Raw genomic sequence first — 27856 nt, forward strand, 5'->3', positions numbered from 1 at the left:
TGTCTTTCTTCTTGTAGAACAAGGCTCTAACATGGCGACGCAGTTTCTAAGTTTTAGGCAATCAAACCTCGACGAGCTCGAGACTGTTGGTATATTTCATATGCTCTGCATTTGATTTAAAGATGAAAAGCATACATATTCATACTTCCTATAATATAACATATACTTTGAGGCAGTGAAATATAAAATATGCAAAAATATATACTCCCCGCCTCTAGAACCAGTTCCAATTCGTGTGATTCGCATAAGAACCCCGGTAATTAAATTTACCTCCGTCTTAGTCTAGTCCCCGCCGTCTGTAAGGTGAGATCACTGAGGCTCTCCGGAATCCGGTTGCTGGCACACCTCGCATGCTTGGCGTTCTCCAAAAAATCATCCGACATGAGTAAAAAAAAAAATATTAAGTGGATCTGTCAAAACTTCAAACAGCCTGTTAAATATATGTATAATTCCTCCTTCTCAATAGGCGCTGTTTGAAGGCTGTTTGCGTGGTGTTTCTATTAAATTAAGAAAATCAGACTACCAGGCGCCTTCAAAGCCTTTGAAGCCCTTGAAGCCCCTGCCCCAGAGCATGCGTAACGCTCGTCGTCATGCCCTTTTCAGCCAAGCTTAGGTAGCTGTCCTCTCAGCACACCGTCTGGAAGATAATAACACCGATTGTTCGGGCGCCGGGTAAGCTTATACTTACTTGCCTCTGTAACTTAGCTTAACAGGTAATGCAGATGCGGGCTGCTATATTTGTAATTGGTTCAAGGGCCATTCATTAGTTTTGCATTTTGCCTGGCACCGTTCGCTGGACTTTTGACTTTTTGGCGGTGGGAAAAAAGCGATCAACGGGCACGACCGCCAGCCTTCCCAGCGTTTTAGCTTATTCGTGTCCTCATCACATCACAAAACACTCGCACAGGAACCTGCCCGCATCATCCGACAGACCAGACCTACTAACTACCCCCAAACAAAGCAAACATCTCCTTCTCATACCTTCTCCGAACTCGTAGCTGCTACCAGTATACTCTTTCCTCCGACATATACCAGCCTACGCGATCCTAATAAAACCTGCACCTTACGAGAAACGGGAAGCCGAAGATAAACCACCGCCAAGATGGGTTTTATGGACGAAATTAAGCAGCGCAACTTCAGTACGTACCTCCAGCTACCTCAGCTGCGCCAGCCGTAGAGTGCTGGTACTCCCGGAGGAGAGGTTATGGTATCATGGCTAACAGGATCGGTTGTTTTTAGGCATATACGGACAATGGTACGCTTCATACCCGACGCCCTCGACGCAGGAAGCCTTTGGTCTTCCTCTTCTACTTCTTCACATGCATTGTTTCCGCGACAAAGACCTATGATGCTAACATGACCGGATTCCTAGGATTGGCATTCTTGCTATCCTGCTATGTCTCGCTCTCGGAATCGCCAACATCTTCCACTTTGATCTCATCATCTTATGGTCGGTGATCTGCTTGTACGTAGCTCCTTCACCCAGTTCCACGTCAAAGCTCCGTCAACGGTGCCAGCCGTCACAACTCATAAAGTACTTAGAAGGCTAACCAAGGACAACAAAACCCCCGGCAAACTTGGTGGGACTATAGAGTCTCTGGTCTGTTCCTCATCTTCCTCGAAATCCCGCTGCTCCTCCGAATATGCCCAACATCCAAGGCTTTCGACACCTTTGTCCGAAAATTCAGCTCCAATTACATGCGCGCTGCCGTGTATCTAATTCTTTCGATAATCCAATGGACCAGTTTGATTCGATATGCGACTAGTTTGATTGCCTGTGCTATCATCCTGTTGCTTGCTGGTGCTTGCTATGGATTGGCTGGGTTGAAGAACCAGGAGTTCATGAACAGCAAGACCTTGGGAGGTGGTGGTATTGCGCAGATGATTGTTTAAACGAAACATTATGGTCTAAAATGATGATGGAGGGATGAAGGATTGATGGAGCAGCTGAAGGGAGCCCAACCGAGGTTGCGAATGCTACTCTGCGAGGAGAGCTAACTACCCGAATGACTGATGGGGATTTTTCATTTTTCCCTTTTTTTCTCTCTTATTTTACTTCAGATGGTTTTGAGCACCTTTATTCCAACTTCTACGAACTACGATTACCTTAACCACCCCGCCTCACTTTCGGGATTCGGCGGCTTTGAACCAATGCTGGCACCAAAAGCCTCAGAACTACGAAAAATACCCACGAAACGGGACGATTTCCATCTACTCCACGACGATGACTATGCGACAAGAATAACCTAAAAGAAACTTTTTTCTTCTCCTTCTTCTTCTTTCGTCTTTTTGATAGTATTGGTGTCATGATTCTTCTTTTTATCATTCTTCTCATCGTTGCGATGTCGCTGGATTGTCTCCGCTTTTTTTTATCCCTTCAAATGGAGAACCTTTTCACGCTCTGTATGATAGACAAAATTACTTCTTATTTTTCCAGCACGCCTCGTGAATTCGAAGGGATCGCGAGAGTCCCAGATTTATAAACTTGATTTTGCTGTAACTACATCGGCACAAGTGGCTACCTAGTATGGTTTAATTAACTAATTAGATCTTCTTATTTTAGGAGCTGGTGCTCCGGAAGAATTTCCTGCAATGAATACTTAGGTATGTAAGGGCCATCGATCTAGATATATAAGGCTAGATATATAGGGAGTGCATGAAACTAGGACATAATGTGTAGTCTCGAGTGTAGGGCTCGGTTTTTATAGTAAAAACGTAAATACAACAGACCCAACTCAAAGCCTGCCTTTACGAGCTCACGATGACTTTCCTCCCAGCTTCAACCATCTCCCATCTCCCACACCCCCGCAACTTGACAAATCATCCCATCTCCTCACTCAATCTAGCAGGGCTTCTTCTTCTTCTTTGTTATCTTCTATTCTCTCCCTCTACCGCCCTGCTTCCTCACTGTTCCTTCAGCATCAATAACCATCAGCAGGCTAGCTATTTGCTATTAGAGCAAACACGCTAGCATATCAACCTTGGGTGAGTACAACCTCTAATCATTTGATGGTGATACACATATATTCTATAGTATCCTGCTGGCTGGCGTCATTTCAACTGAGTAATGATGATAGTAGGAAGTAATTCGATATTGGAATCTCTCTTAGAGGCTCTTGCATTAAATTCACCAAGGTAGTCTTTTACATCAACGTCTCTTTTCAGGGCCTAGACGTTCTGTGCCCTTACACGTACACCCTTCATTCTCTCTACTAACCGTTGTACATTCAAATTATCCTGTCCTTCTTCCTCCTTTCCTCATACGAAATCATCAAGATGTGTTACGACCTCAAAACCTATCGCTGCGGTCACTTCAAACGCACATTCACCAAGTGCAAATGCACAATCCATTGTTCTGGCGAACAACGCCAACCAAGCTCCTGCACTCAGTGGTTCTGCGACAAGAAACCCTACTACAGCGATGGATCCAGCGAACGCGACCACATCACCAACATCAGTATCGGTCACTACTTCAATCCCGAAACCGGCCGTCGAGGCCGTTATCGTCCCGGCCAACATCTTCGTTCACTTCGTCCCCCTCGAAGCAATAGCGCCACATCCACCCGTTCTAGTGTCTTTACTCTTCAAAGTTCCAGGCTTCCAACATCACTATTAGACCATCTTGGTATTCACCCAGACGAACTTATTTTGGATCGTGACCCTTCAGACCCCGAAGGCATTGATGAGCTATCAATAGAAGAGAGGATCTTTGGCATCGAAGTACCCTCCAACACCAGCCCAGAGGAACACTTCGCCAATATCCCTCGTGTCTTTGAGGCTCCACAGGGTCTACCACAGGGTCTAACACCAACAGACTTCCTCAACATGACCACACACGAGACTAGAGCTCGAGATGGTGATATAGAGCCTATCGCGACTGCCCTAGAAGGTATTCTACGAATGGGAGATCATGCTGAGACTCGTCCTCCTCGTACTGTTGTTGTGCGTAGAGGAGGTGGAGGTGGAGGAGCAGGCGGGAGACCTATTTAGATCAATGCTCCTCCTGTTTTACGTGCTTCCCGTCCGGCTCGTGCGTTTGTTGAGTATACACTATCCTCTGGGGGTCCGGATTTGATGGATGTGGATGATGATGTTTTGCTGCGGGAAACCATTGTAAGCGCTAATGGGGAGGATGCTGGAGGGAATACTCAATAAAACGGGACACAAAGGAATACCCAAGTGGGACCTAGTGGATACAATAACACCGGAAGGCCTTTTAAGTTCCACTCCTCTCTCTCTGAAACCACACGACACCTTCGTCAAAAGATACTATCAAAGATATCGAAAACATTAACAACACCTACCCCGCCTTTCTTGTTTTATTACGATCAACCTAACGCCTCAAATGCTTTCCTTCTTTTGGTATTCTTTATTTTCCATATGCATATCTGGTACTGGCGTGAGTGGCGGAGCGACTTCTTCATGTGTTTTCTATTAATGTTTCTCATTCATACTCTTTTCTTTACTTGCGTCTGCATCAATGAAGGTTCAACTTTTTCGATTGTCTTCTATCAATTTTTTCTCTCCATACTTTTCCCCTTTTTTTTTTTTTTTTTTTTTACCTCTCTATTTTTTCCCCCGTTGTCATCAAGATATTTTTGCTCCCTCTCTAGCTCGTTAGTTAGATATTTTCATACATTCACTTCACTTCACAATTTTATTCTTAATAATGAACCGTTGTTTTATGAAAAAATAAAACGGTAGCCTTCCGTTTTTCTTTCTATTTTCTTTCCCTTTCTGTTTCTAGACTAGTCTTTCTACTCTAAGTATACATCTGTGCTGTTATACAGGTTGTAAACAAGAGGAGTGGGGTGGTGATCGATAAATGTTATTCTAGTTAATAGTTCCAATCTGAAGTCGCAAGAAGGTTTAAAGAAACAAAAGGAAACCCGTTTAATCCCAAAACATCCAAGCCAATGAAATAAAGAAACCAATAATGAAAAATGTTAAGACCGAATAGAACACCGTTCCGTTTCCCCGTTGAATCCTATTTTTTGTCGTTTAGATTGTTGTGTGTATATATAAAAAAAAGGAGTGGAAGTTGTCGAATCTCGAAAGGGAGGAGTACTAGCTAGCACTCTCTTCTTTAAAGTCCGACTATTTATTGTAAAAGATGTTTTTCAAGTTTTTTTGTTTCCAGATAGGAGTACCGACTCTTCGCGATCTCTATCCTGTGATCTAGAGACCACTCCAAATACTAGTAACTCCATTGCTCCAGAATTTTCCTGAAAATCTGTCGTCTATAGAACGGAAAGAGGGGGAAAGAGGCAACTCCTTTGCAGAAAAGTTAAAAACTCCGAATAATGGTCCCAAGTAGTAGAGAATAATTGGTATTGAGAAAAGTAAAGAGATAAACCAGTTTATATCTTCATCTTCTCAGGAGTCTTTCCCTTAAGGACAAGGAAGAGGTCCTTATTCTATATTATTTGTTGTTTAATGGTCGTGGTGGCAAGTGCAGGCGTGGTCCTTCTTAGATTTCTTCTCCTTCTTCTCCTTCTTGTCCTTCTTGGACTTCTTCTTCTTCTCTGAAGCTTGTTGTGGGAACTGGTGGATTGACTGGGTTTGGTGTGGGTTGTAATCAGAGTCAGATTCCTCATCTGAAGAAATGAAGGCTTCACCGCCGGCGGCAGCGAGACCGCGGAATACTGGGACTGGGCCTTCGGATTCCTGAACGATATCACCGTTGGATTTCCTGTAGGTCCTGACACCGTCGTGGGAAGTGGAGTGGTATTGGGCAGACATTTTGATTTGGTTGGTAAAGATAGTTATAAAAACTAAAGTTGTTTGAAGTAGTTGGTAGTTGAGGAGGAAGGCTTTGAAGTTCTTCGCAGAAGATCTTTTTGAATGCTTTGCTTTGTTGTTTTGCTTGTGAGCTGATGATGAGAGAAGAAGAATAGGATTGAAGCTGGATATCCAGGAGATTATATACATATTTCTGACTTTGAAAATTTTCGAAAATTTCTAATCATATTGAGATATCAGTATGCAGTATGCCACTACCCAGAATTGCACACTCACCCATTGCTTGAGGTTGGAAAACTCCTCATTCGGCCAACCAGCCAGCTAGTTGTCTGTTTGGCCCGCCGCTTAGCTGGCTAGCGCAGGACCAACGAAGCCATTTGACAGATCACAATCATGTCTTGTTCGATGCGGAACGCTATACTAGATCGAACAGAAAATGCATGTGCTGTAACACAGCGCATCGTTTAGTCCAACGGGAGACCCATGTCGCAAGGACCCATTCCAGCATTGAATAGCAAATCCACATTCTCAACACGAAAAGTACATACCACCACTTCAGAGTTCGAGGGAGGTGTGGAAAGGCAAGCTAGAGCTCCAAACGAACTAGTGTCAAAGCACACGGCTCATCAGGCACGACACTTGCGACGTATCCAGAGGCCGGGTTTTGCGCTGGCTGGCCCTCCTACTACCGGGAGTTTGTCTGAGGGTAGAGGACAGCGCATACCGACTCAAAATACGATCATCTCTTTCCTCGTAATTAAACTAAGCTAACGGGTGGCCGTTTCGCCAGCCTCCCGCTCCGCTGGCGTGGCGGTTGGTAGTGTCTTTTCCTGATCAAGCTTCACCTTTCCTAACGAGAGCTAGTTAGTTTTCATCCGGGCGTTTCTCGATTGAGCGGTCGACGTGGTCTTCAATTATCTGATTCGTCTCTTGGGAGAGGGCTTCCATGCTTCCCCTTAACTAATCCATGATGGCGAGCGCGGTGGAGCTACAGAGCACATTAGATAGGAACTCGGAATTCGGCTGGTGGGTTCCTCAATTGAACTGCGCTCACTTGAACTCCAAAGGCTTGAAGGCAACGAGCGAGCGCTCGGTGCATGAGACTGGTTCGCCCTACCGCATACGATTACTGCCCTCTGTCGATCTGTTCCCTTCAATCCGCAATTCAAACGGCCCTGACACTTTGCTTTCAATGTAAGTAGATCTTAGATCTGGGGTGCAGGTACAGTCAGCATGACAGACACAAAAGAAAAAAAATCCTGCTTCCATTACCCTCAAAAAGGTTCTGGAGCCACGTACAAAACCAAGGCAGGCTCATCACGTGAGAATTGACAGCTCACAATTGGGCAGTTATTTTTGGTTTAGTGAGAGGAGTCGGAAAATAAACCAATAGGAACCCACCAGATCCCCGACTGCGATGCCTGGCTGGGGTTCGAAAATTTATGGCGGAGAGAGTGGTTTTATGTGTTGGCAGTTTCAGGTTTTTTTTTTTTGAAATGCCTCTCTGTCAACACCCAGGTTTTTTTTTTTTTTTTTTTTTTTTTTTTTTTCAAAACCAGGCTTCAGGGCGTTTGAATTAATTGCGATAACTTTGATTGGGGGAGAGGCACGCCTTGCCGTACATAGTACATTACATATGTCTTTCAGTTGAAACTGGGATATGGAGGCGAAGGTGCGTGCAGTATGGTTGGAGGGGCAAGGTGTGGTATTCTGGAAGGACTTGCAGCAGCCAAGTCACGTCGTACATACAACATTACAACAAAACTTATTCTCCGAAGCCTTTGCAGTCTGGTAAAACCGTCCAGACGGCACATACATATCTCCAGAGTCGCATGATGCAGGGTGGGGTCCCGCTTCCCGGACCTCTTCTAGGTTAGGTTCTTTTTATCATGTTCAAACGTGGACTTGCAGGCCAACGCAAGGTTCTTCTCTAGCGCTATAGCTTTTTCCTTGGTATTTTAATATTTTTCCTCTGGCTGAACTGTACAGACCGCTCTGATACATGTAAGACGTATGCAAGACGCATGTATCATGTATGTATGCTTGAGATATTTGGGTATTAGTGGCTCGAAGCATTGGGTTAGCTGAATTGTGGTAGGTTTGAGCGAGGCCAGTCGATTTTTGTGTTGAAATTTTGATGTCGCATATTCTTGCCAGCTTCGGTGCTAGGGAATTTGAAATCTAGAATATCTTTAGAATTACTAGAAGAATAGTATGTAAGTATTGGTGCTGTTGTAATCCTAAAAGTAGCTACTACTAGCTGCTATTAGAATCTAATAATAGTAATATACTGAATCAGTAGTTGAACTCAACCCCTGGTGTCCGAATATCTAGATACCTCATAGCTTACAAAACCAGAAACTACATCGACAGCAATATATCTCCAACATTAAACAAGGTTGAATCTATTAAGCAAACCGGCAGTACCTACTTCTGGCCCACCTGACCAACTGCAATAACGTAGTGCTCGGACTTCGAAGAAAGCCTCACGAGCTCACGCTCTGGCGCCATGGTGAAAACATCTCATAGAAAACCTAGCCTTTTCCCTCATTTGTCCATAATGCTAGCCACGCATTGGCCGTAGAGATCGACGCTCGAGCTTCTGTGATCCAATGAAACCGTGGTAACCGCTCGTTCCAATAGTAGGAACAGCCTTTATCACCAATTCGAAAGGTATCTGAGACCTAGATATCGTATCATATCATATCATATCATATCATATCACATTGATAGGTGCTTGCTTAATCAGAAAAGGCGGCGTCTGTAGCCAAGAGTGGCCCCATGTATGGTGCTTCGAGATATTCTTATTTCATTTGTGAAAATTATATCCTCCCCAGGTAAATACATCCGCATAGCGCCGTAGAGACTAGAAAAATTGACCAAGCGAAAGAAAGAAGGAAAGACAATATGGAGGCCCCTTGATAACTGATACCAGTGATATTGTGTAAAAAGCGAAAACATGTAGGGGATATTGAAGCAAAAGACAAAATGCAGTCAATTCGTGAGGTATGAAGGCAAAACCCGGAGGTTCAAGCGAAGTTTCGTCAAAGAGAAGAATAGTGGCGAACAAAACTATACTCTATAGACCGGGAGCGAGGTCGCAACGGGAATGGGTTTCTGAATCGCCACCTCTATGGTAACATCCTTCTCATCATAGTCGTCTTCCTCAGCCTCAATCTCCTCATTTATGCTTGTCATGGATGGCGGGCCACTTTTCAAGCCTTGATTCGCTGCTGCTATTGTTGAACAATATATCCTTGTTAGCTTTGAACTCAATTCCAAGGATACAATCAGAGGAAACGTCCCCAATCACAGATTAGAATCTATTGTACTCACAATGCCTACGTTCCACAACAGTACCTCCTCCAACCTTTTCACTCTGTCCTCCTCCTTCCTCACTGCTTTTCCTCCCAATGCCTCTCAAATCCCACGATAGTCCTTTCCTTCTCCTATCTTGCTTCGCTTCAATCATATCCGCGATAGAACACTCCTCATCCAAGATTCTACACCTAAACCTCGCGCTGACCAGCAACGCTACTTTGATATACAGCGCCGCACCCAGAACTCCGCAAAAGCTTGCAGCGAGGGTGATCCATATACTAACATTCTTCAAGAGCAACAACGCAATACAGGCGATGATACATGCGTTCCCCAGCGTCGAGAATATAGAAATATTACGAACCGTGGGGAGAATACGAGATTTTGGTAACTCGGATGCTGATGGTATCGAACGGGTTGTAAGGCGGGAAGGACGTTGAGTATATTTAGTTGGAGGTTTTGATCGGATAGCAGGGATATCAGTGAAAAATGTTGTTAAGGATGTTAGAGACATGAGCCCGGGGTTCGGGGAGCCGCTTGAAGCCATCTTGGTATTCTCTTATGATATATGGATCCGGAAGGTATTTTGATTGGCAGAGATGGACGTGATACCAATGCCTTCGAAACTGATCCGAATTTGTGATGATTTACAGCAGGACTGCGAATGATCTCGGACTTCGACAGGATACTGTAGACAAGGACGACGTCAAACCTTCTGGGGACGTTTAATTAAATGATATATTATCTTTTAATTATAAAATGAAGAAATGTACTAGATCAAGTGCCTGTGACCCTAATAGCTAAAAGAAAAAAAGTCTTCTATCTCCCGAGAATAGACAGACAAAAGAACGTAAGGTATGATATTTGAAGACCTGCCTTCAGATGATATACCTTAGAAAAGCTTGTCAAGGTACCCATGAGGGATTCATACCCATAAGCCTTTTTAAGAAACTCTTTTCCTGAACATAGCGGGTGTACTCGAGTTCGATCAAATATATCAAGGCGCAAGAATGGGGGAAGTTCGAAATCGAGACATCCGTAGAATTACAAAGACAAAAACGGAATTCAGGCGGTGGGTGTGGACTATCAGCCATGTCCATTCTTTTTTTTTGTTTTTGCCTTCTAGCTTCCAGACATCAGATACTCGAACTCTTCTAGCTAGCAGATATCGCACAATAGAATCCCAATACCGGGTATCCATAACAACTTTTTTTGGTCACGACCTACCCCCCCCCTTTTTTTTTCCCTCGCAAATCTTGTGTGAGAGAGGGATGGAAAATTCAAAGGGCTAGATTGTTACCGTTTGCAGTATTTGGTTGTGTGTGGGACGGGCTGGTGGTAAAGAAGTGGCCCTGTAGACAGGAGCCCGGAATGTGTTGCACAAGGTTTAGCTGGGACCCTGCATTTGGGCAGACGATTTATATTTCCGCAAATGGGAAGCCTGGACCAAGGAAATGAAAAATGAAATAGTGATCGATCAGATGGCGGGCACGGAAGGGACCGTGATGATACATAGATGAGGAGGCTCTGAAGGAATGGCGCCAAAGAGTAACTAGTGGTGCGGGAGGCTCACAATATGATATTTGACAAGGTAATCTTGTGCTATTTTTTGATAGTCTCTTGCATTCCTGCCGATGATCATGATGGGACTTTAAGCTAAGAGAGAATATAGTACGAAGGACATTCTTCCCAGTACCCCTTTTTTATTTTCATTTAATTCAATTCTTTCATATTCATTCATATCATGGAAATAAATTATTAACAATATACCTACAGCTTTAGCTACCTGCTGCAGACAGATATCATCATAACTTTTAATCCGAAGACATATCTAGCTATTGCAATCTGAATCTGAATTCCACTCACATGTACATTGGGCACGCTGGCTGGCAAGTACGAATGGCACGTCCATGCGGCCCCTCCATCATATCAAATCCCAATCAACATCGATATCTCAACTTCATTCGAATCACGCATGAACTCCAACAGCGGGTATCTTGTTGGTCGCTGCTTTCACACTACCAACAACATTCGATTTTATAGACCAGCAATGGTCTAGCGTTGTCAAGCACTTTACATACACAACAGCTCTTGCCTAAATGCGGACTACGACCTCATCCCGTCTTATGCACGTACGTTCTAGATTATTATAAACAAGTCTTAAGCCTATCATCTTAAGCTCTTTTTTCTCAGCGGCATAGATCTCAAGTTCTACATTAGTTTGATCTCGCGCGAAAGTCTGATCCCGCGGACCTGGGACTAGTTTAGCGATATTGGCTGATATATACTAGGCGATTTCATAACGTTAAAGACTTTGAACTGAGGTATCATGTTCTTCTCTGAGAAAAGGGAGGGTCTATACACATGAATGGCGAGAAGCTTTGAGACGCAGCAATTCTATATACAAAATCCTGGGTATTTACCAAGGGAAGATGGGTATACGGGAGACGATTAGATCCGAAAAACACAGCCTCCTCAATGAGTTCCTACACTGACATCGCAGACTCATAAACGTTACGAGTTCTAGCTGCATTGCCCACTTGCAACATCCAACCCCATCACCTCCGACGGTTCCGTAAACAACTTCCACTTGCTTTGTGGGACACCCTGGAAAGCTGTGATAAATCGCTCTTCCCTGTTGTCCGCATCATCCACCTTTCTGATGAAGATACATTGAATAGAATCCGGGTAACGACGAGCACTAAAAGAAATTAGTGAGTGTTAGAAAGTTCGATTCCGTCTTTTGGTAATGACGCCTAGATGTTGGCTTTTTCGTTGGAACTTACATTTCAGCGTAAACCTCTGGATCGGCTTGAGTGCTATCACCTATAGTAATGAACTTCTTTTCAGGATAGAAGCTACGAAGCTTTTCTAGCTGTGTGATCTTGTAGTTCCCTAATATCTCATCATCGGCAACGTATTTGAACATGTTGGTGAAATCTGTAAATGTAAGATTCTTTGTAATCATAGGCCCCTTGGGGTATGTGTCGAATATGAACTTCCTAAGTGAAGGATAAAGCTGATATGGAGATCCTGTCAGGTAGAACCATGCCGGGTTACCGAGCTCGACATCCAACTTGGAATATAGTTCTGGCATCCCATTGACGGCTTGGTGGTCGTCAACGAAAACGGCTTGCAGATTCTTTTTCTTATCCAATACATGAGATACCTTGATAGTATCATCGACATCTATGCATCGACTCGATTAGTAAATTTCAAACCATCGCTAGTCAATATGATAGAACACCATATACATACCGGAGATGACGCCAAAGCCAGTTGGAATGGACTGAAAGAGAAGTGCTTCGAACGACCTTCCCTTGAAGAACCCAGGTACAGACCCACTAATCGTCCGCTGCTTCAACGAACCAACACAGGCTCCAATCCCAACACTCTGCTCAAGCAATCCCGTCTTCGATGTTTCCCCTACAGAAGTCGACAGGCAGCCCACGACATCAAGGTCAGCTTCGATCCCACTCCGAGGAATAGCGAAGAAGAGCTTAGATCTCTCGAGGACGTTGCTAGCCTTATTCCCAATCTCGATTCCTAGAGCTTCGATAGCGGTCGTCAAGGCGCTCGAGACTATCTCGGAGTCGATCTGGCGAATGTGAGTAAACATCCGAAATGAAGCTATCCACTCATCCCCTTCGCCAGATTTGAAGGCTGGAGCATCGAGAAGGAGGATTTCGTCAGTGACGAGTGGTAGGCCTCGAGGGAGGTTGTCGATTGGCTCCCTTAGTGGGACCGGGTTTGCGAAAACAAACGAGGAAATAGCTGTGATAGCTGCAACTTGAAGGAGATGTTGAGAATACATTGTGAATGTTTAATATATTTATTTGACTGTTAGATAGATGTTTCTAAGTGTGATGGAATCGTTTCGAGTTTCCAGAGGGGAGAATAGTCGGGCCTATTTATAATACACTAATTTGTGGAGTACAGGGAATCACAAGGAAGGAAGCTCAGGCTCACTCTTGATAGTTCGTCGATTCGTTAGTAGTCTATACTGTGAGGGAAGCTCACGATCTTCCCTTTGGAGCAGCAATACGCCTTAGCAAGCAAGCAATGCTATAACCCTGCGGACCCTTAGCCTTGACCTACAAAAAAAAAAAAAGTGAAGACAAAAACATGCAGGTAAACGGCTGATATTGAGAGCCTAAGTAGGAGGTTTTTATATTACTGAGCGTCGAAGCAGGAAAACTTTTTGCAAACAAGATCTTGTCTATTCATGCGATTTACGCTTCATGGAGAGGGAAAGTTCGCTGTTCTATTGGATCTGAGCGAGGAGCTTCTTAAGCTTCCACCGGACCACCCTTCGGTTCTGTAAGACATCTGGAAACATGATTGATAGTCGGGGTAACCCCTCTTCGTTTACTACTAGGCCGACCGAATTTTAGAGATGGATATGCACATCTATGTTCCTGGTAACAGATCTGCGCCGAAGGGAAGCCCGTTCTGCCGTTGGTTTGGTTTTGTTGATATTGTCCAAAACTTAAAATGGGATGAAGGGAGTGCTGTTAGCCAATCGTTTGGGCCATCCTTCCTTCCCCAGAGAACAGAATTGAAACTAATTAGCGGTCCCAGATTTTGCGACAATCAAAATTGATCAGAGGTGCAGGGAATTTTATGATAAAATCCCTGCGGAGACATGTCCTCCTACCCTCTTTGAACATCGTCAGGGCATTATATTGAATAATTTTCCGAGTCTTGGCCAATTAGATCCGGGGTTTGATCTGGAAAGCGAGAATCAGCTTCAAACATGCGTCAGAACTATCCCGCGAGAAGCCACACCTCGGTTCGAGAATATTGAATAGCTCGCATTTTCTAACCCAAAGACGCTGCTATGTCGTTGCTATATTAGTATATGTCTTGAGAGTACCCCTCTTTATAATCGTGGTGCAGGTAAAAGCAGTCGGCTTTGGTGCCATAATTGCGTCTGCTCGTACCTCGAAACATTGTTTGGCGTTGGCACAGGCCTGTGGAACCATGAATACAAATTTCTATACCGATGCCGACCCAATTGATAAATATTGTTCCACGGCTCCCATCGGCGCATGCATAGAAAAGTCATTTCCGCGATCCCGATGCATTTGGTTGAATTTTCCTAGTTGAGGGTTCAAACTTTTTCCAAATGTCAAGATCAAGATTTCGCATAGAATGTGAACACCAAGACCAAATGTCAATGCAAAGTGCCAGGACTCTCAAATAGCAACCATCATCAGCTTCGCCTTCTTAAGCGAAAGGCAACCCAGCTAGGTGTTGAGTAACATCAATGTGGGCATTCGAACGTTTGCGTTTCAAGCTTCCGGCGATCTAAGCTTATATATCGCTAGCTAAGAAAAGTCGATCATGTCGCCCAACGAAGATATGAATGAATCCCAAGAGGCTGCGGTTTAAGGTTTTTTTGGTTGTAGCAATCTCTGCGTAAACCCCAAGACCGGACGACCATTATGAGATCAGGAAGGTATTGGCCGCAATATGGGAATTGCGCACCTTAAGAGTGCCGACGACCTGGACTTTGGAATGTTTTAAAATTTTTAAAGAAAGACGATATCGAGGCCCGGGTTCCACCGTAGACGCCGAGAACCGGATACATATAATTTGCAGTCAGTTTATAGCTGATTGGCATGTGAAATAAAAATTTGAGTTTCGAGCCTAGATTACACTTGAGTAAGCGATATATCAATCATCAATATCATCTAAAATACAGTTTTTATATTTCCTGCTAGCTTGAACAGCCCCCGGTGAGGTCGGAGTTCCAGGTCATGGTGTTAGCCCTGCCAAGAATGCCACGCGCATATAACACAGCTTTGGTGCTGGTGTCCTAATACTATAGAACCCGAGGAAGGATTCGTAGTTATATTCCGAGGGTTTCAAATCTCGAAATTCGGACGCCACTAGTTAGATTCGACACTCCTCCTACTGTATTCGTTGTTTACACTCGTTCCTTTATCGTTGGAAAGCGCGCTGCGGGAATAGACATCCCATCAATAGTAGTTACAGCATCGTCTGTGGTTAAACAGAAGGCGCAAACCATGGTATCGTATAGCTAATGGAAAATAGATAGCAACACTCAGTCTGAAACGGTATGAGGTACTCGCCTCTTAAGATCATTGCTCCCCTTTGATCAATTTAATCACATATACATACCAATTTATCGACTAGTAATATGATTGTATTGGTATTCAAAATAGAACTAGACTCTTCAATTGAAATGTACGTGCATACATGGCTACAGATCCATGGCATACGACTTCCCTACGAAGATCGATAACTAAAATATTGAAATCTCGAGCATGAGCGATACACGTGACATCAATGTGATATCCGTCTCGGCACTCGACATCTTGTGTTGTCTCCCCAAAATCCAACACTTCCTCCCTCGCAGCCTCATCTCGTGCCAACGCCCACCCTTGTCCGCGACACCATCGTGCATCGTGAACCATCCATCAATCTCACAACCTTCGCTCGCGATGGCTGACCGGCTAACCCAACTCCAAGATGCCATCGACCAGGTACCAAAACCCCTTTCCCACCCCAAAACCCCTCCCCACTAACAACCATCATCAAAACCCCACAGCTAGCCACAATCTTCTATTGCGCTCTCCGCTACGTCGGCACCCACCACGACTTCGTCCCCACCCACAACGAACCCAAAGTCCGCGACGACACACTCCAACCCGATCCCCCTCACCTCTTCCGCTCGTCACAACAAGAACTAGCTCGCGATCTTGTATTAAAAACAAAACAAATTGAGGTGCTTATCGCTTCTTTACCGGGTATTGGGGTATCGGAAGATGATCAGAAGGAACGGTTGAAGGAATTGGGGAAGGAGTTGGAAAGAGCTGAGGAGGAGAGGATGAAGTCTATTAGGGAGAAGGAGGAGTTATTGGTGGAGTTTGATGAGGTGGTTAGGAGCTTGAAGAAGGTTTAAGAAGATAGAAATTGGTAGCTGGGTGGGTTAGAAGGCGGGTGTATAGTGCCGGCGCTAGGAGGAAGTGTATGGCCACCGCTTCATCCATATGGCTATCTCTACTCAAAATATGGGTTATCCTCCTGAGCTACACTCATTAGAAGGTGGGCTCTATATTATCGGCAATATGCGAGGTCCTTATCGCTGTATACCCTCCACAGCTACCCCTTCGCCAATATTGCATCTGTTCTGCTCTACTAAAAAAAAATTCACGGCGTTTCTTTGAATTCATACGTTCTACAGAGCCGCAGCCAAAAGAAATAATAATAAATACTTAAAACCCTATTGCTAAATCAAGGACGGAATGGAAAACGAAGGGTCACGTCGGGCAGATCACCAATAGTACCCTCCATTTCATCGTATCTCCACAACTCTAACCTTGCTATCTACATCTACTCCTACTACTACAGAATTAATAGCTGAATGGTATGTTAGCCCCGTCAACAGCGCCGGTACTCTTCTATTACGTATGGTTATTGGAATGCGAGGGAATAGTGCTATGAATAGTAGTTACTTTTTCTAAACTTCCTCAACCAGTACTTCTAAAAACCCCTTCAGAAGGCTTTCGCTTCACGAATTCTGTAAATCCACGGAGCTTAAAATCCCGCTATCTAGTCTACAGGCGAATAATAATATATCTTAAAGAAAAAACGCAGTTAAAAAACGGCAGGCCTGTCGCAATGCAGTGGAAGGAACCGAAAAAAGACATGTAAAATGACCGCTAAAAGAACACCCACAGAATAATGCTCAACCGAGAACGACCGAGAAAATCGACAGCGGAGAAAGAAAAGAAAAAAGAAACAAATTGACGGGCTTAATAAAAATCAAAAACTTTTTTTAGTAATATGATGCGCTATCCGTTCGTCATCCCCTTCAATCCCTCCGACCATTAAACTCCATTCATATATGATGAGTTCATGCAGCAAATTCAAACGTACCAAATGAAGCAGATACCCTAGTGAGACGAGAAAAAATTTCCCCATGTTGGAAGTAGGGAAGGCGATAGAATGGTAATAATAAAAATAAAAAATGTGAGAAAGGGGGACCTGAGCAAGTCTACTACCTAAATAGCTCCCTCAGGTCATCAATCTTATCTTGCGCTCTCTGTCTCTTACTCTTCCCCTGCGTCATGCTCAGATCCGCAATCCTTTGCTTCTTCTGTTGTAACGCCACAATCTTCTCTTCAAATGAATTTTCCATGATATAACGCGTGCACCAGACCTCTCTTTCTTGCCCTAAACGGTGCACACGATCGATAGCTTGTGCTTCGGCTGCCGGGTTGAATTGTGGTTCCATGACGTAGACTCGTGATGCAGCCGTCAAATTGAGACCTACACCACCAGCACTAATGCTAACAAGGATAGCTTCGATATCCGGGTCTTCGCGAAACCTAGTGAGCGAGTCGGCACGCTGCGCGCGATTCATTTTCCCATCAATTCGTGTCCATTTGATCCCGAATTTTTCAAAGGCGAATTCGATGAGATCGAGATGCATTGTCCAACCAGAAAAAATCACACTAGAAAATAAAAACTCGTTAGCATAATAATCTTAATAGGGAATACGGGTATAAAGATGAATGCTTACCTCTTAATTCTCCCCTTATCATCTCCCATCTGTCTGTTGTCCATCAAATCGCTGACTAAGCGTTTAATCTTCGTACTCGGATTTCGATAGACTACCTTCCTCTTCCCATTCTCGTCCTTCTGCAAGCTCGGATCATCAGAAGCCTTCAATTCCCTCATTCCAATCCTGAGCGGCTGTCGACAATGAGGACAATTAGTCCAGTCTCCCATATTCGCATACTCCAGTAGAGCCTCTAAGTATTTCGGCCCACACTCTGTGCAGAAAAGATGAGGACAAGACGTAATATGACCGAACGGCGCGCTGGCATCCTGATTTGTCGGAGTTCCATCCCTGGCAGTCGCGGCGCTAACTTTCTTCTGACAGGTGTAACAAATATCCTCGTCGGATTCCTTCATCAAGTTGTAAATCTCAAATGCTTGCTTCTTGCCCATGGCGTGTGTTTCTTCGTCTGTCAGGGAGTCAATATCAATCGCGTTGGAAGAAATCAATCCCGCCGTATCTTCGTCGCCTAGAAGATCTCGAGATGCGCAAATCATTCGTAACCGAAGGATTGTTTGAAGGACGTGAACATAAGCTTTCCCACTAAGATGCCCCTGCTTCGCGACCATATCAATTTTGTATCTCGATTGGCGGGATGTTGCATCGTATAGTTCTTGTTCTTCTCGACTAAACCTGAGCTGAAGTGTTCTGTCGTGTTTGGTGGGGAGGTCGATCCTGTCTTTTCGTCGCCGTAGAGCAATGCTATCAACAAGAATTCGGAGTTTGTCCATACTTGTGGGGTCTCCAGACTACATTTAATCATTAGCTACCACGATTTAGACCCAGGGAGAAATAAATTTTACCTTGAGTGGTGCAGATATGTATTGGTTAAACTGCGACCTAACATCGAACGGGCTAACTCTCAAGAACTTGATCAGGGTACCGAGATCATCAAGCCTATCTACTCAGTTGTCAGCATCCCGCACATATCCCTAGAATCGTGACTACCACATACTTTGAACTGGTGTCCCTGTAACTGCCCACCTTCTCGAGGCCTCCATGTTGCAAATCGCCTTCGATTGCACTGTATTTTGCTCCCGAATCGTATGCGCCTCTACAAAACCCGACCGATTAGCCAAACTCCCACTCTCCTCCACAAAAAACCCGAAGCGATCGCACACCATCAAGAACAATCCTGAACCAGTGAATCTTCTGCAAAACACCCGCATTATCCTTCTGCGCCTTCCCAAAGTCGCTAGCAGCTAGAGCATATGTCGTGATGACCATATCATATTTCGCAAGTTCGTTAAGGTCGGAGAGTCGATTGTTCCCATGGTAGACGTAATACGAGATCGCATCCGGCATTACGTGTGCCTTTATTTGATCTTCCCAATTGACTAGAACCGAAAGCGGGCAGATAAGTAATGTCGTTTTGGCGTACATGACAGAAAGATCATGGTCGCTAGTCGGGCTACCCTTTCGTCTTCGGCCAAACGCCACAGCTTCTTGAACCGTCGAAACAATCAACGACAAAACGGTGAGCTAAACAAACGTCAGTTCCAGATATTTATCTTGCTATATTCCGTGCCCCTTACCGTTTTCCCGAGACCCATATCGTCAGCCAAGATACCGCCTAAGCATGGTGTCGGTTTCGACCTCATTTGCTGCCCAGTGATGACGTTATGATACATCCTCACACCTCCCGGGGACATCTTCACATTCCAAAAAGAAGTCCCATCATCTTGTTCGTACGTCATCTCACCTTCCTTCTTCAACATAAAATTCAGACCTTGCTTCTGGTGCGGCAACAATGCTGTTGTGATCCGTGGATCTGCCTCAGTCTCCTCCAGAACCTGTACTTTCTCCAAAGAATCCAACACAGCCGTGATCTCGTTTTTGACCTCCTCAGTCGTTCTTATCGAGTAAGTAGCCTTCCCGAGTCTAGCACGATCCGCTGCAGCCAAATAAGCGTTACCGTTCTGCTGTTGCTCCTCCGGATACTGCGGATTTTTGTATGGGAACTTTGGATCCCTCTCGATTGGATCTTGAAGAAATAGATTATGTTGCCCCAACATATTTCCAACCTTTCTAGCGTTCCCTTCGGTACCGTAAAGTGTAATCGTCATCTCCTATATTCCCCATAATCAGCATCAAACCCTACCTCACGAACATATGCCTCCCAAATCCACCTACCACAGTCTGAGAAGTCGGTTGCCCGGCTACTTCGAAGCCTTTGTATCTCGGCAAAATGATCGCTTGGGTCCTATCAACCAGTCCCAGGTCCATCAAGGAAGCCATCGCTTTGGCATTCGCACCTCTCAACGTACCCACATTTCTCCCCGAAGCAGTCGTTAAATTAACCACCCAAGAGGCCCGTGGCTCTCCTCTGGTCAGTGATACTGGAATCTTCGGCCACATTCGTCCAAAGCTCAATGGATCCAGATTTGGTGGTGGGTCCGGAATGACAGCTATCGAAGCCTGTACTTTCATTATCATACCATAGCACACAACTGGTGCTATGGATTTTGTCCCGCTGTAAATTATATCATCTTCGTCGTCGTCTATAAACCCGAGTCTTAGCCATCGATATCTAAACAAGGATATAAAAATTCTCTCAATCCATCCAGCAAAAGATAGGATGGGAAAGGGCATACCATTCGTCAAATCCACCACAGAAGAAGTCCGGACTTGTGTCGACTGCCCTGATGAAAACCTGCTGTTCAAAAACTGTATCTCTGGCGTTGGCGACCTTTTCTTCTTCGTCGCTCGAGCCTCCGTCCCAGTCTTAAATCCATCTTCAATACTCGGCAACGTCAACTTCCCAGAACCCTTCCCCCCCGCAAACCCTCCGCTCGCACTCTGGCTTCTCCCATGCCCACTCCCACTCCCACTCCCACTCCCCTCTCCTCCTCCTCCATATCCTGGCTGTTGCTGCTGCTGTTGCACAGATTGTCTCGGAAACGGACTACTATGCCGGCTTCCGAATGGCGTGCTAGAAGCACGATCTGTCACTCCATGTAAATTCAGCAGCATATTTGCTGCTCTAGTACCCGCCGAATCCTGTAGCTGCAAGGGGGGTAGTTGCACAGTCCCCTGTCGATTTCCCGTCGGTAACCCGCTGTTCGCCCCTGCACTAACCCCTGGGGCCCCACTGCTGCTCCCGCTGCTACTGCTTCCGCCACTACCACTACCACTACCACTCGCTTGTGCAGCTAGCCGAGCAGCTTTCGGATTCAATAGCAGCTCGGCGGTAGTCGGATATCTAGGTTTTGAAGGCGAATGCTGTTGGATATGTTGCAGTTGGTGGTGCTGGTGTTGGTTGTATTGATGATGGTGGTGGTTATGGCTATGGCTATGATGGTGGTGTTGATGACGTTGATGGTGATGAAGGGGAGCATATAAATGCTCGTCCTCGAGCCTCGGCCTCTTGGTAGTCGGTTCAAGAGGGACCGGGTCTTGTCTGTTATGTTTTGACATTATGTATATTGTTGAGATGTATGTATAGATGTATAGAGGGGGTGGATGTTAGAGTCGTGATGACGATGACGAAGGTGAGGGAGGAGGATGTAGAAGAAGAAGAGAAGGAAACGAAAGAAAAGAAAATAGAAGCGGGAGGTTGCTGACGTTAGTTGTCATACGGTCATATAAATTTTGCGGAATTTTGTTTGTTGGAGGGTTTTTGTTGCGGTGAATGATGTATAATCGTAGTTGTGGTGGTAGTGCTTGGTGTTAAGGTTTCGTCGTTACTCGATGCTGTTCTGGTAGATGTGGTTCAAATTTCGAAGTTCGAGTTCGAGACCGTGATGTGAAAGAGGCTGGACGAACTCCTCTCTAAATTTTCTTTTCCTTTCTTTTCCTGTTCTTTTCTTTTCTTCTTTTCTTCCTTAATATGTACATACATGTAATATCAACTATAAGAAAGAAGAAGAAGGAGAAGAAGGAGAAAGAGAAAGAAAAGAATACATACGAAGAAAAATAACTCAGGCGGAAGAGAAAAACAGATGAGCAGCAATATACTAATAGTATAGCACTAATAAATCGTAATGGCCGGTTGTAACCAAGTAGTATAGTAGCAGTTAAACAAAAAAGAAATCGTGCAGCTCTCCAGTTGATGCGAAATGTGCTTTCGGGTGCCTTTGCCTCGGATTGAACTGCTGCTTTCGGGGACAAGCCTTTTTTTCCTCACTCGTTCATTTTTCTGAACTAGCTTGAATGTTCACAAAGGAGGAGCAGGAGGTGAGCCTATATTCGCTGCTCGATGTTAGCATAATATGCTTACTGCTTAGTTTATATTATTGAGTTTAAGTCAATTAAGCTAATGGACGATAATAACAATAATATATGTAATAAACGGATCTGCATGTCAGGGAAAAAAAAAAAAAAGGAAGAAGAGAGTTCAGAGGAAAGAGGAGCCTTGGTGCTTCTGGATCCTTTTCCAACTTACCCACAATGCAATGCAAATATAATAAACTAGGGACCACTGTCACCGATGATTTCATACGTATGCTATATCTGTATTTAATAACCAATCCGGTATCAAAACAGAGAAAACCCCCCCAAAAGTATATCCTTCCTGGTTTTGATATTTTTGTTTTATAACAAAAATATCCAGAGGGATTGAAATTGAAACTTGAAACTTCAATATCCCTGGCCTGGGAGTTCCGAATCGAGCTTAAACTTATCGCCGTTAAGGCTTCTTTTCTGATGCGAGCTTTGCTTTCAATGAAATTATATTGCCAACCCGTGTTGTCCAAACGTTGGATAAATTAGCAAAGAGAAAAAATTAAATGTTGGTGTTCGAGTACTGGAATTCCAGTTCTGGTAATAGAAATAAGAATAAAAAACGGGAGAGAAGAATAGAGAAAATGCCCCGAGGCAGAACGCCTATTCTCACGATAATCCTTCTGGAAGGGGCGCAAGTCAACCGTGTAATCTTTCTCTCCTCCAAGAAAAATCAACCGCAACCTCGGTGGCCGTCTTTTAGTATACTAGTCTTAGCATACCCCAAGTACTGCAGTCGTAGCGGTAATGCAAGGGAGATGGAACAAAAAGAGGTCGAAATATTTCAACGGCATAAACTAGAAGCCTACGCCACTCGCCAACCTCCGCTCACGCTAGCTGACATAAATCCCGAACGGTATCAAAAAAAGTATGAGGTAGCGACGAAGAGTGGGAAAGGGGTATATAAAAGAAGCGGAGCTTTATGTATGTTATATGTACAGAGAAAAGAACTGTTCACGAGGTTTGATGAGTGAACCCCACAGTTAAAGCACAGCAGCCCAAGCCCAGCGCGGCCCAGCAAGTCCTGCTAGTAAGTTAGTATTTCCAACTTTAAATAAATAAAATAGTAGTAAAAAAACAACCGACGAGGTCAGACCTGTTCCGGTCCCACTTTAAGCATGGCACGAGAAGCTGAAAAGGCAAAGTGCGGAAGGGGAAATAAAGAGGGTCCCAAAAACTTCGAAGAGGAACCAACTCGGACCCCACACCCATCCTCTTTGCTTCTTCCCTTCATTATTCCCCTTCTTTCTTCTCAAAAATTAAAAAAAGAAATTTCCTTTTTTTTGTTTTTACATCTGATTCTGATTCGCGATGCGAGATGGGTCCCGAGTTTGGGAAGGAAAAAAAAAAAAGAATTACAGATGGTGTGGCCGTGGATGGGTCACGTTACCAACATTAATTCTTTTTTTTTTTTTTTTTTTTTTTTTTTTTTAAAATATAATTGCTATGCACCTTTAACCACCCTCAAACCACATCCCCCAAACGCTTCCGATTTGTTCGTTCGGATGGAATATATCATAAAACTCAGGTGAGTGTCATTCAAGAGGAGCAAGAGGGGAAAAAAAGGAGGCAAGAGCAAGGCAGGACAAGGTCCCATGACTTCTATTCCTCGAGCCGTGTAAACTAAAAAAAAAAAAAAGGGATTCTGATTGCAATCTCATTATTGACCGTATCACCACGGATGCTTCCCTCCTCTCTTCACTAGTTATGACAAAGAAAGGCCCCACATTCCATTCCTTCTAGATATATTAAGTAATAACTTAACTTCTATATATACATCCCCTTCTTTCATTTCTGGAACTTCCTTAAAGGCGAGACACTGGGCATTTGCACAGCAAGCACAGCAGATATTCCACAAGATCTCTCACAAAATTCACAGATTGCGAACAATATACCAATATACCAACCCTCTATCCCAGATACGAGCAAGGCACAAGACAAAATAATATTGGATAAGCGCACAATAATTTCTGACACAGCAAAAAAAAAAGATAACATCATATCCAGAGCTCAGCGGCCCTTGCAAGAGACCGCAATACTTTAAACCCTCACCACTTCCCAAGAGGAAGGAAGGCAAATTTCAAAAACTAGTTAAATAAAAACTCTTTCTGCGAGATTTGTAGCACCATCAGTTCTGATCTGTGTCCTCAAATATTACTACGTAACACAAAGCAAAAGCAAATGTACCGGATGCAGAGGGTTAAAAAAAAAAACCGAGTGTGGTTTTGCAGCTTGCAGAATGCATTCGCTTGGGCCTTAAACTCGAGCCGACAGGGTATTTAAAAAAAACAAGTCGATTTGTGTGCAGGTTTATACCACTAAACTCTTGAAGGTTCCAGGTCACGAGGCCAGCCTGGGGTAAATGCGCAAGCCCAAACTTGCATCGATCGTTTTAGGTCTTCATTCGAACCCTACGTAAATAGTACATGTGCCAAAGCTTCGAAGACCAAGATGATTTTTGACAAAGCTAATCGATGCCCCACCATCCCAGAAACCACCTAGCTTGGAACATCCTCCCATGGATCCAAAAACAAATCGGCTCACATACGTCGGTGAGGTATAAAACGCCCAAGAACATGTTGGACCCCGAACAAAAATAAAATTTTACTAACCGGAAAAGTAGTGTGGAGCACGTGGTCAAACCGCACGAAATCTTTTGCGTAACATGTCAGAGAAAAAAGGAAACCCCATTTCGGCCGGACCCTCTGGAAAACTGAGCTAGGTAGAAGAGGCCGAGCAAAGGAAAGGAAGCCCCCATATTTGTGTCGGTTTTCGGCAGCTGCCTTCGTGCAGCGTGGGGGGTTTAAAACACTATAAGCAAAGAAAACAAAGTATACAATACGAGGTTTTCAGCCTACCAAACATATCGAAGGGATTTCATATCCCGAAGTAAAAGGCTACAATATGCAGGCTTCTCGTTCGCCGCACGTCTGGTCAGTATTAAAAATTCAAATGCATAACGGTATATAAAACGGGCCTTCGGTCACGAAGCTTGCATGCATATGGCACGGTCCCTGCCTCTAGAGTGAGAGGGACTATTGGAGAGGTCGCTATCAACAGCAAGGGTGTGCGGGTATATTGTTTTTGCCGGGGCATGGGATTTGAATTCATATGATGTCGCAGCTTTGGTATCGCCGTAACCTCCTCCTCCTCTACAGGATCCCTCCACCCGACTAAAGTATGTACCCTTCCATGTACTTATGGCCACGGGACATCCCGATTCCAAGAACATCAAAATTCGGACAAAATGGTCTCACTTCCAGACCGACCTCCTAAACCAGCCTCACGAAGTAACATCCAGACCCCTCTTAGCTTAGTTAGTGACAAAGTTATACCCTTCCCAGGTGTAAAACCTAAAACCCGCCTAAGGTTCTAATATTTATACTAATAGTCATAAACACTTCATGAATCCACCCCACTCCTCTCTTTAACACCACGTGAATACCGGTGGCTTCGACTTAACTGCCTCCAGCCTCTCTACGATGACCTTCCTATGTGAACTCTCTAGCCCTTCTGCAGCCGAAAACCCTAGATCCCCCTCCTCTTCATCATAAGTCCCAAACACACTAGGCCGCCTCGAGCTACCTGTTGTAGACACTGACGAAAACCCCCTCCTTACCCCGCCTCCTCCCTTCATCCCCAACGCCTTTGACCACGAACTCTGTGATCTCCCATCAAAACTAACCCTACCCTCGTCAACAGACTTGCCTTTCTTCTTCTTGTGAGGTCTCTGTTGATTCTGAATCCCAACATCCGACGTCGGCGACATCAGTGCTGATTCCAAATCCTCTGCTTCTTCGGAAAACTTCCCGTTATACCCTGAATTGAGATCAAACCTCTGAGCTCTAGGTAACTCCAAAGTTGGTGATCCTAACACGTTCGTATTCCTGTATGGCGAAGGCGCAGATGCAGATGCAGCACCTGTCCCAATATCAACCTCGCCATTCATAATCTCAGCCTGATTCCTAAGCCTAGCTTCGGACGAAGGCACGGTCAGTGGGACCGCCACAGGTATATCCATTTCGTCATCCTATTCAAATAGCGTTAGCGTATGCATCCCGTGACACCGCGTGACCAGACCCATAAACTACGTACCCATACGTGCACCCTCGTCCTCCTTGTCAGCTCTAAGGGTCCTTGGTCCGCCATCTTCAACGTTTCCACAATATTAAAAGCCTGTCCCTTCAACACCGCCAACTGTTTTGCCCACATCCTCTCCTTGAAATCCGCATCCTGTTTGAATATCTCCTTCAACCCCATCTGCGTCTCCGCCCACCACTTCGTACTCGTTAACAGCGGCAAGAAATGATCCCTCGTTTTTTGTGAAAACGGCTGCCCCACCAATGAAACCGGCAAGAACAACCATCCATACGGGAAGCTCCTCCACTGGTCAGGGTGCTTCCACGGAAATGCCAACGAATTATCAATCGCTCCAATATTCACCTTCTCCACACCAGCGCTTAACGGCGTCCCACTCCTAGAATTTAAGCTCATCGGTTTGTGAGCCTTATACCCTGGTGACGGCGCTTTCAAATGCCCCCCTTCATCATCCAGACTACCCCCAATATCCCCGGGATCAACTGGTAACCTCATCGGTGACGAGCTCACAATCTGTACAGACTGTTCCTCACGATCGATCCTCACCATCCAATTATCAGCTCCTCTATCCGTATTCCTCATGAGATAATCCAGCAAGATAAGTTTTTCCAATTCCTCCCTAAAAGCCTGCCGTAGCGTATCCGTCCAAAAGAACCTTCCCCTGTTCTCAGTCTCGTCTGACAACCCCTCCGACTCCTCAAACCCCGTCTCTTCATCCGCGTAGTCATCGTCCCGAGAAGTCCTACACGAACTCGTCCACCCGGTCCTCCTCCTCTTTGATCCCTCCTGTTGGAAAGAGGAGTTATACCTATCCGGCCATGGATGTTCTTTCAAAAACGTCGTCGCATCTTTGTATCCATTCAGGAATATTTGAAAGCTCCCCACCTTCTCGGGAAGCGGCTTCCCTTTTCTATAAAACGCCCGACGGTCCCAGAAATCGTAGTGGAAGGATTTACTCGAGAGCCAAACTAGGTCGGTATATGGCACTATAAACGTCCGTAATTGTCTATCAAGATAGCTAGCCGCCGCCTCAGACACGTAGCTTAGATTGGGAATTAAACAGCTTCGGCCAAAGAAGCAAGGGAACCTAGAAGATGCAAACATGGTTAGCTCAAAGAGGTAGGGAAATATCAATGTGTAGAGGGATGTCGTACAAATTTCGATGTAGCCATTTTGTCCATTTGGGATTAAGCTATGGGTCGTTAGCATCATATCGAACCGTAAACCATCAATCTAATGCTCACATTGCCATATGGCTCTTCATCCTTGGGCTTAAACACTGCCACTGTTTTACCACGACTCTATTTTAATCCCATGTCAGCATCCCCAGCCCACCTTTCATTGACACTGATTACGAAACTCACATTCGTAACGAAATACGACCCTGAACTCCCCTGGCTGATCAATTTCGGATGAATCCCCCTCCCAATAGCATACCGAACCGAATCAACCGCATCTTCAAATTGTCCCCGAGAAAAAGTAGCCTCCTGATAACCTGTATACTCCGGCGTCAAAGCCTTCATCCCCTCCGGTGGCACAAACACAGAGTAATAAATCTCCAACCGTTTCTCACCCCTCTGCTGCTTTTTAGACTTCCGTTTGAACTTCGATGCAATTTCTTCTGCCCATTTTTCAAGCCGGTTATTAATCGCTTTGATATCGACACCCGAAGAATCACGACGTGGACGACCCGGTGGACGGCCCGGGATAGGGTTTGAGGCTGTACGGTAGATAACTGTTGGTTCCGGCTGGATGGAAACAGTACGCTTGGTACGAGAGAGACCGTCACGATAGGCTTCAATGTCCTCCTCAGAGTCAGAGTCATTAAGCCATTCGTCCTGTGCGAGACGGGCGTACCCTGACTTAGCAGGTCGTGGCATCGTG

At 44.8% G+C, this 27856-nt stretch overlaps 8 protein-coding genes across 8 annotated transcripts; 3 read left to right on the top strand and 5 right to left on the bottom strand.

Moving 5' to 3' along the window:
• Window positions 1-1102: 1102 nt before the first annotated feature.
• DFL_000767 (uncharacterized protein) lies at window positions 1103-1893 on the top strand (the record flags this gene model as incomplete). Its single annotated transcript, XM_067637287.1, has 4 exons — window positions 1103-1139; window positions 1240-1255; window positions 1373-1465; window positions 1593-1893. The coding sequence occupies 4 exons, from the start codon at window positions 1103-1105 to the stop codon at window positions 1891-1893; spliced, it is 447 nt and encodes a 148-aa protein (XP_067495318.1).
• A 1383-nt stretch (window positions 1894-3276) lies between these two features.
• Window positions 3277-3990, top strand: DFL_000768 (uncharacterized protein; the record flags this gene model as incomplete). Its single annotated transcript, XM_067637297.1, has 1 exon — window positions 3277-3990. The coding sequence occupies one exon, from the start codon at window positions 3277-3279 to the stop codon at window positions 3988-3990; it is 714 nt and encodes a 237-aa protein (XP_067495319.1).
• A 1443-nt stretch (window positions 3991-5433) lies between these two features.
• On the bottom strand, window positions 5434-5742 carry DFL_000769 (uncharacterized protein; the record flags this gene model as incomplete). The annotated part of the gene is made up of 1 exon (XM_067637308.1): window positions 5434-5742. The coding sequence occupies one exon, from the start codon at window positions 5740-5742 to the stop codon at window positions 5434-5436; it is 309 nt and encodes a 102-aa protein (XP_067495320.1).
• Window positions 5743-8814: 3072 nt separating this feature from the next.
• Window positions 8815-9607, bottom strand: DFL_000770 (uncharacterized protein; the record flags this gene model as incomplete). The annotated part of the gene is made up of 2 exons (XM_067637322.1): window positions 8815-8978; window positions 9079-9607. 2 exons carry the CDS (start codon window positions 9605-9607, stop codon window positions 8815-8817), a joined length of 693 nt encoding a protein of 230 aa, XP_067495321.1.
• Window positions 9608-11583: 1976 nt separating this feature from the next.
• On the bottom strand, window positions 11584-12874 carry DFL_000771 (uncharacterized protein; the record flags this gene model as incomplete). Its single annotated transcript, XM_067637335.1, has 3 exons — window positions 11584-11761; window positions 11847-12249; window positions 12319-12874. The coding sequence occupies 3 exons, from the start codon at window positions 12872-12874 to the stop codon at window positions 11584-11586; spliced, it is 1137 nt and encodes a 378-aa protein (XP_067495322.1).
• Window positions 12875-15530: 2656 nt separating this feature from the next.
• Window positions 15531-15991, top strand: DFL_000772 (uncharacterized protein; the record flags this gene model as incomplete). Its single annotated transcript, XM_067637346.1, has 2 exons — window positions 15531-15572; window positions 15638-15991. The coding sequence occupies 2 exons, from the start codon at window positions 15531-15533 to the stop codon at window positions 15989-15991; spliced, it is 396 nt and encodes a 131-aa protein (XP_067495323.1).
• Window positions 15992-17089: 1098 nt separating this feature from the next.
• DFL_000773 (uncharacterized protein) lies at window positions 17090-21070 on the bottom strand (the record flags this gene model as incomplete). The annotated part of the gene is made up of 8 exons (XM_067637357.1): window positions 17090-17546; window positions 17615-18402; window positions 18457-18554; window positions 18609-18707; window positions 18775-19135; window positions 19189-19722; window positions 19787-20154; window positions 20248-21070. 8 exons carry the CDS (start codon window positions 21068-21070, stop codon window positions 17090-17092), a joined length of 3528 nt encoding a protein of 1175 aa, XP_067495324.1.
• A 4231-nt stretch (window positions 21071-25301) lies between these two features.
• DFL_000774 (uncharacterized protein) lies at window positions 25302-27852 on the bottom strand (the record flags this gene model as incomplete). Its single annotated transcript, XM_067637368.1, has 5 exons — window positions 25302-25904; window positions 25970-27059; window positions 27127-27164; window positions 27217-27273; window positions 27337-27852. The coding sequence occupies 5 exons, from the start codon at window positions 27850-27852 to the stop codon at window positions 25302-25304; spliced, it is 2304 nt and encodes a 767-aa protein (XP_067495325.1).
• Window positions 27853-27856: the final 4 nt, after the last annotated feature.

Source organism: Arthrobotrys flagrans, assembly GCF_004000055.1.
Source record: "Arthrobotrys flagrans strain CBS H-5679 chromosome Unknown unitig_15, whole genome shotgun sequence".
Taxonomy (NCBI): domain Eukaryota; kingdom Fungi; phylum Ascomycota; class Orbiliomycetes; order Orbiliales; family Orbiliaceae; genus Arthrobotrys; species Arthrobotrys flagrans.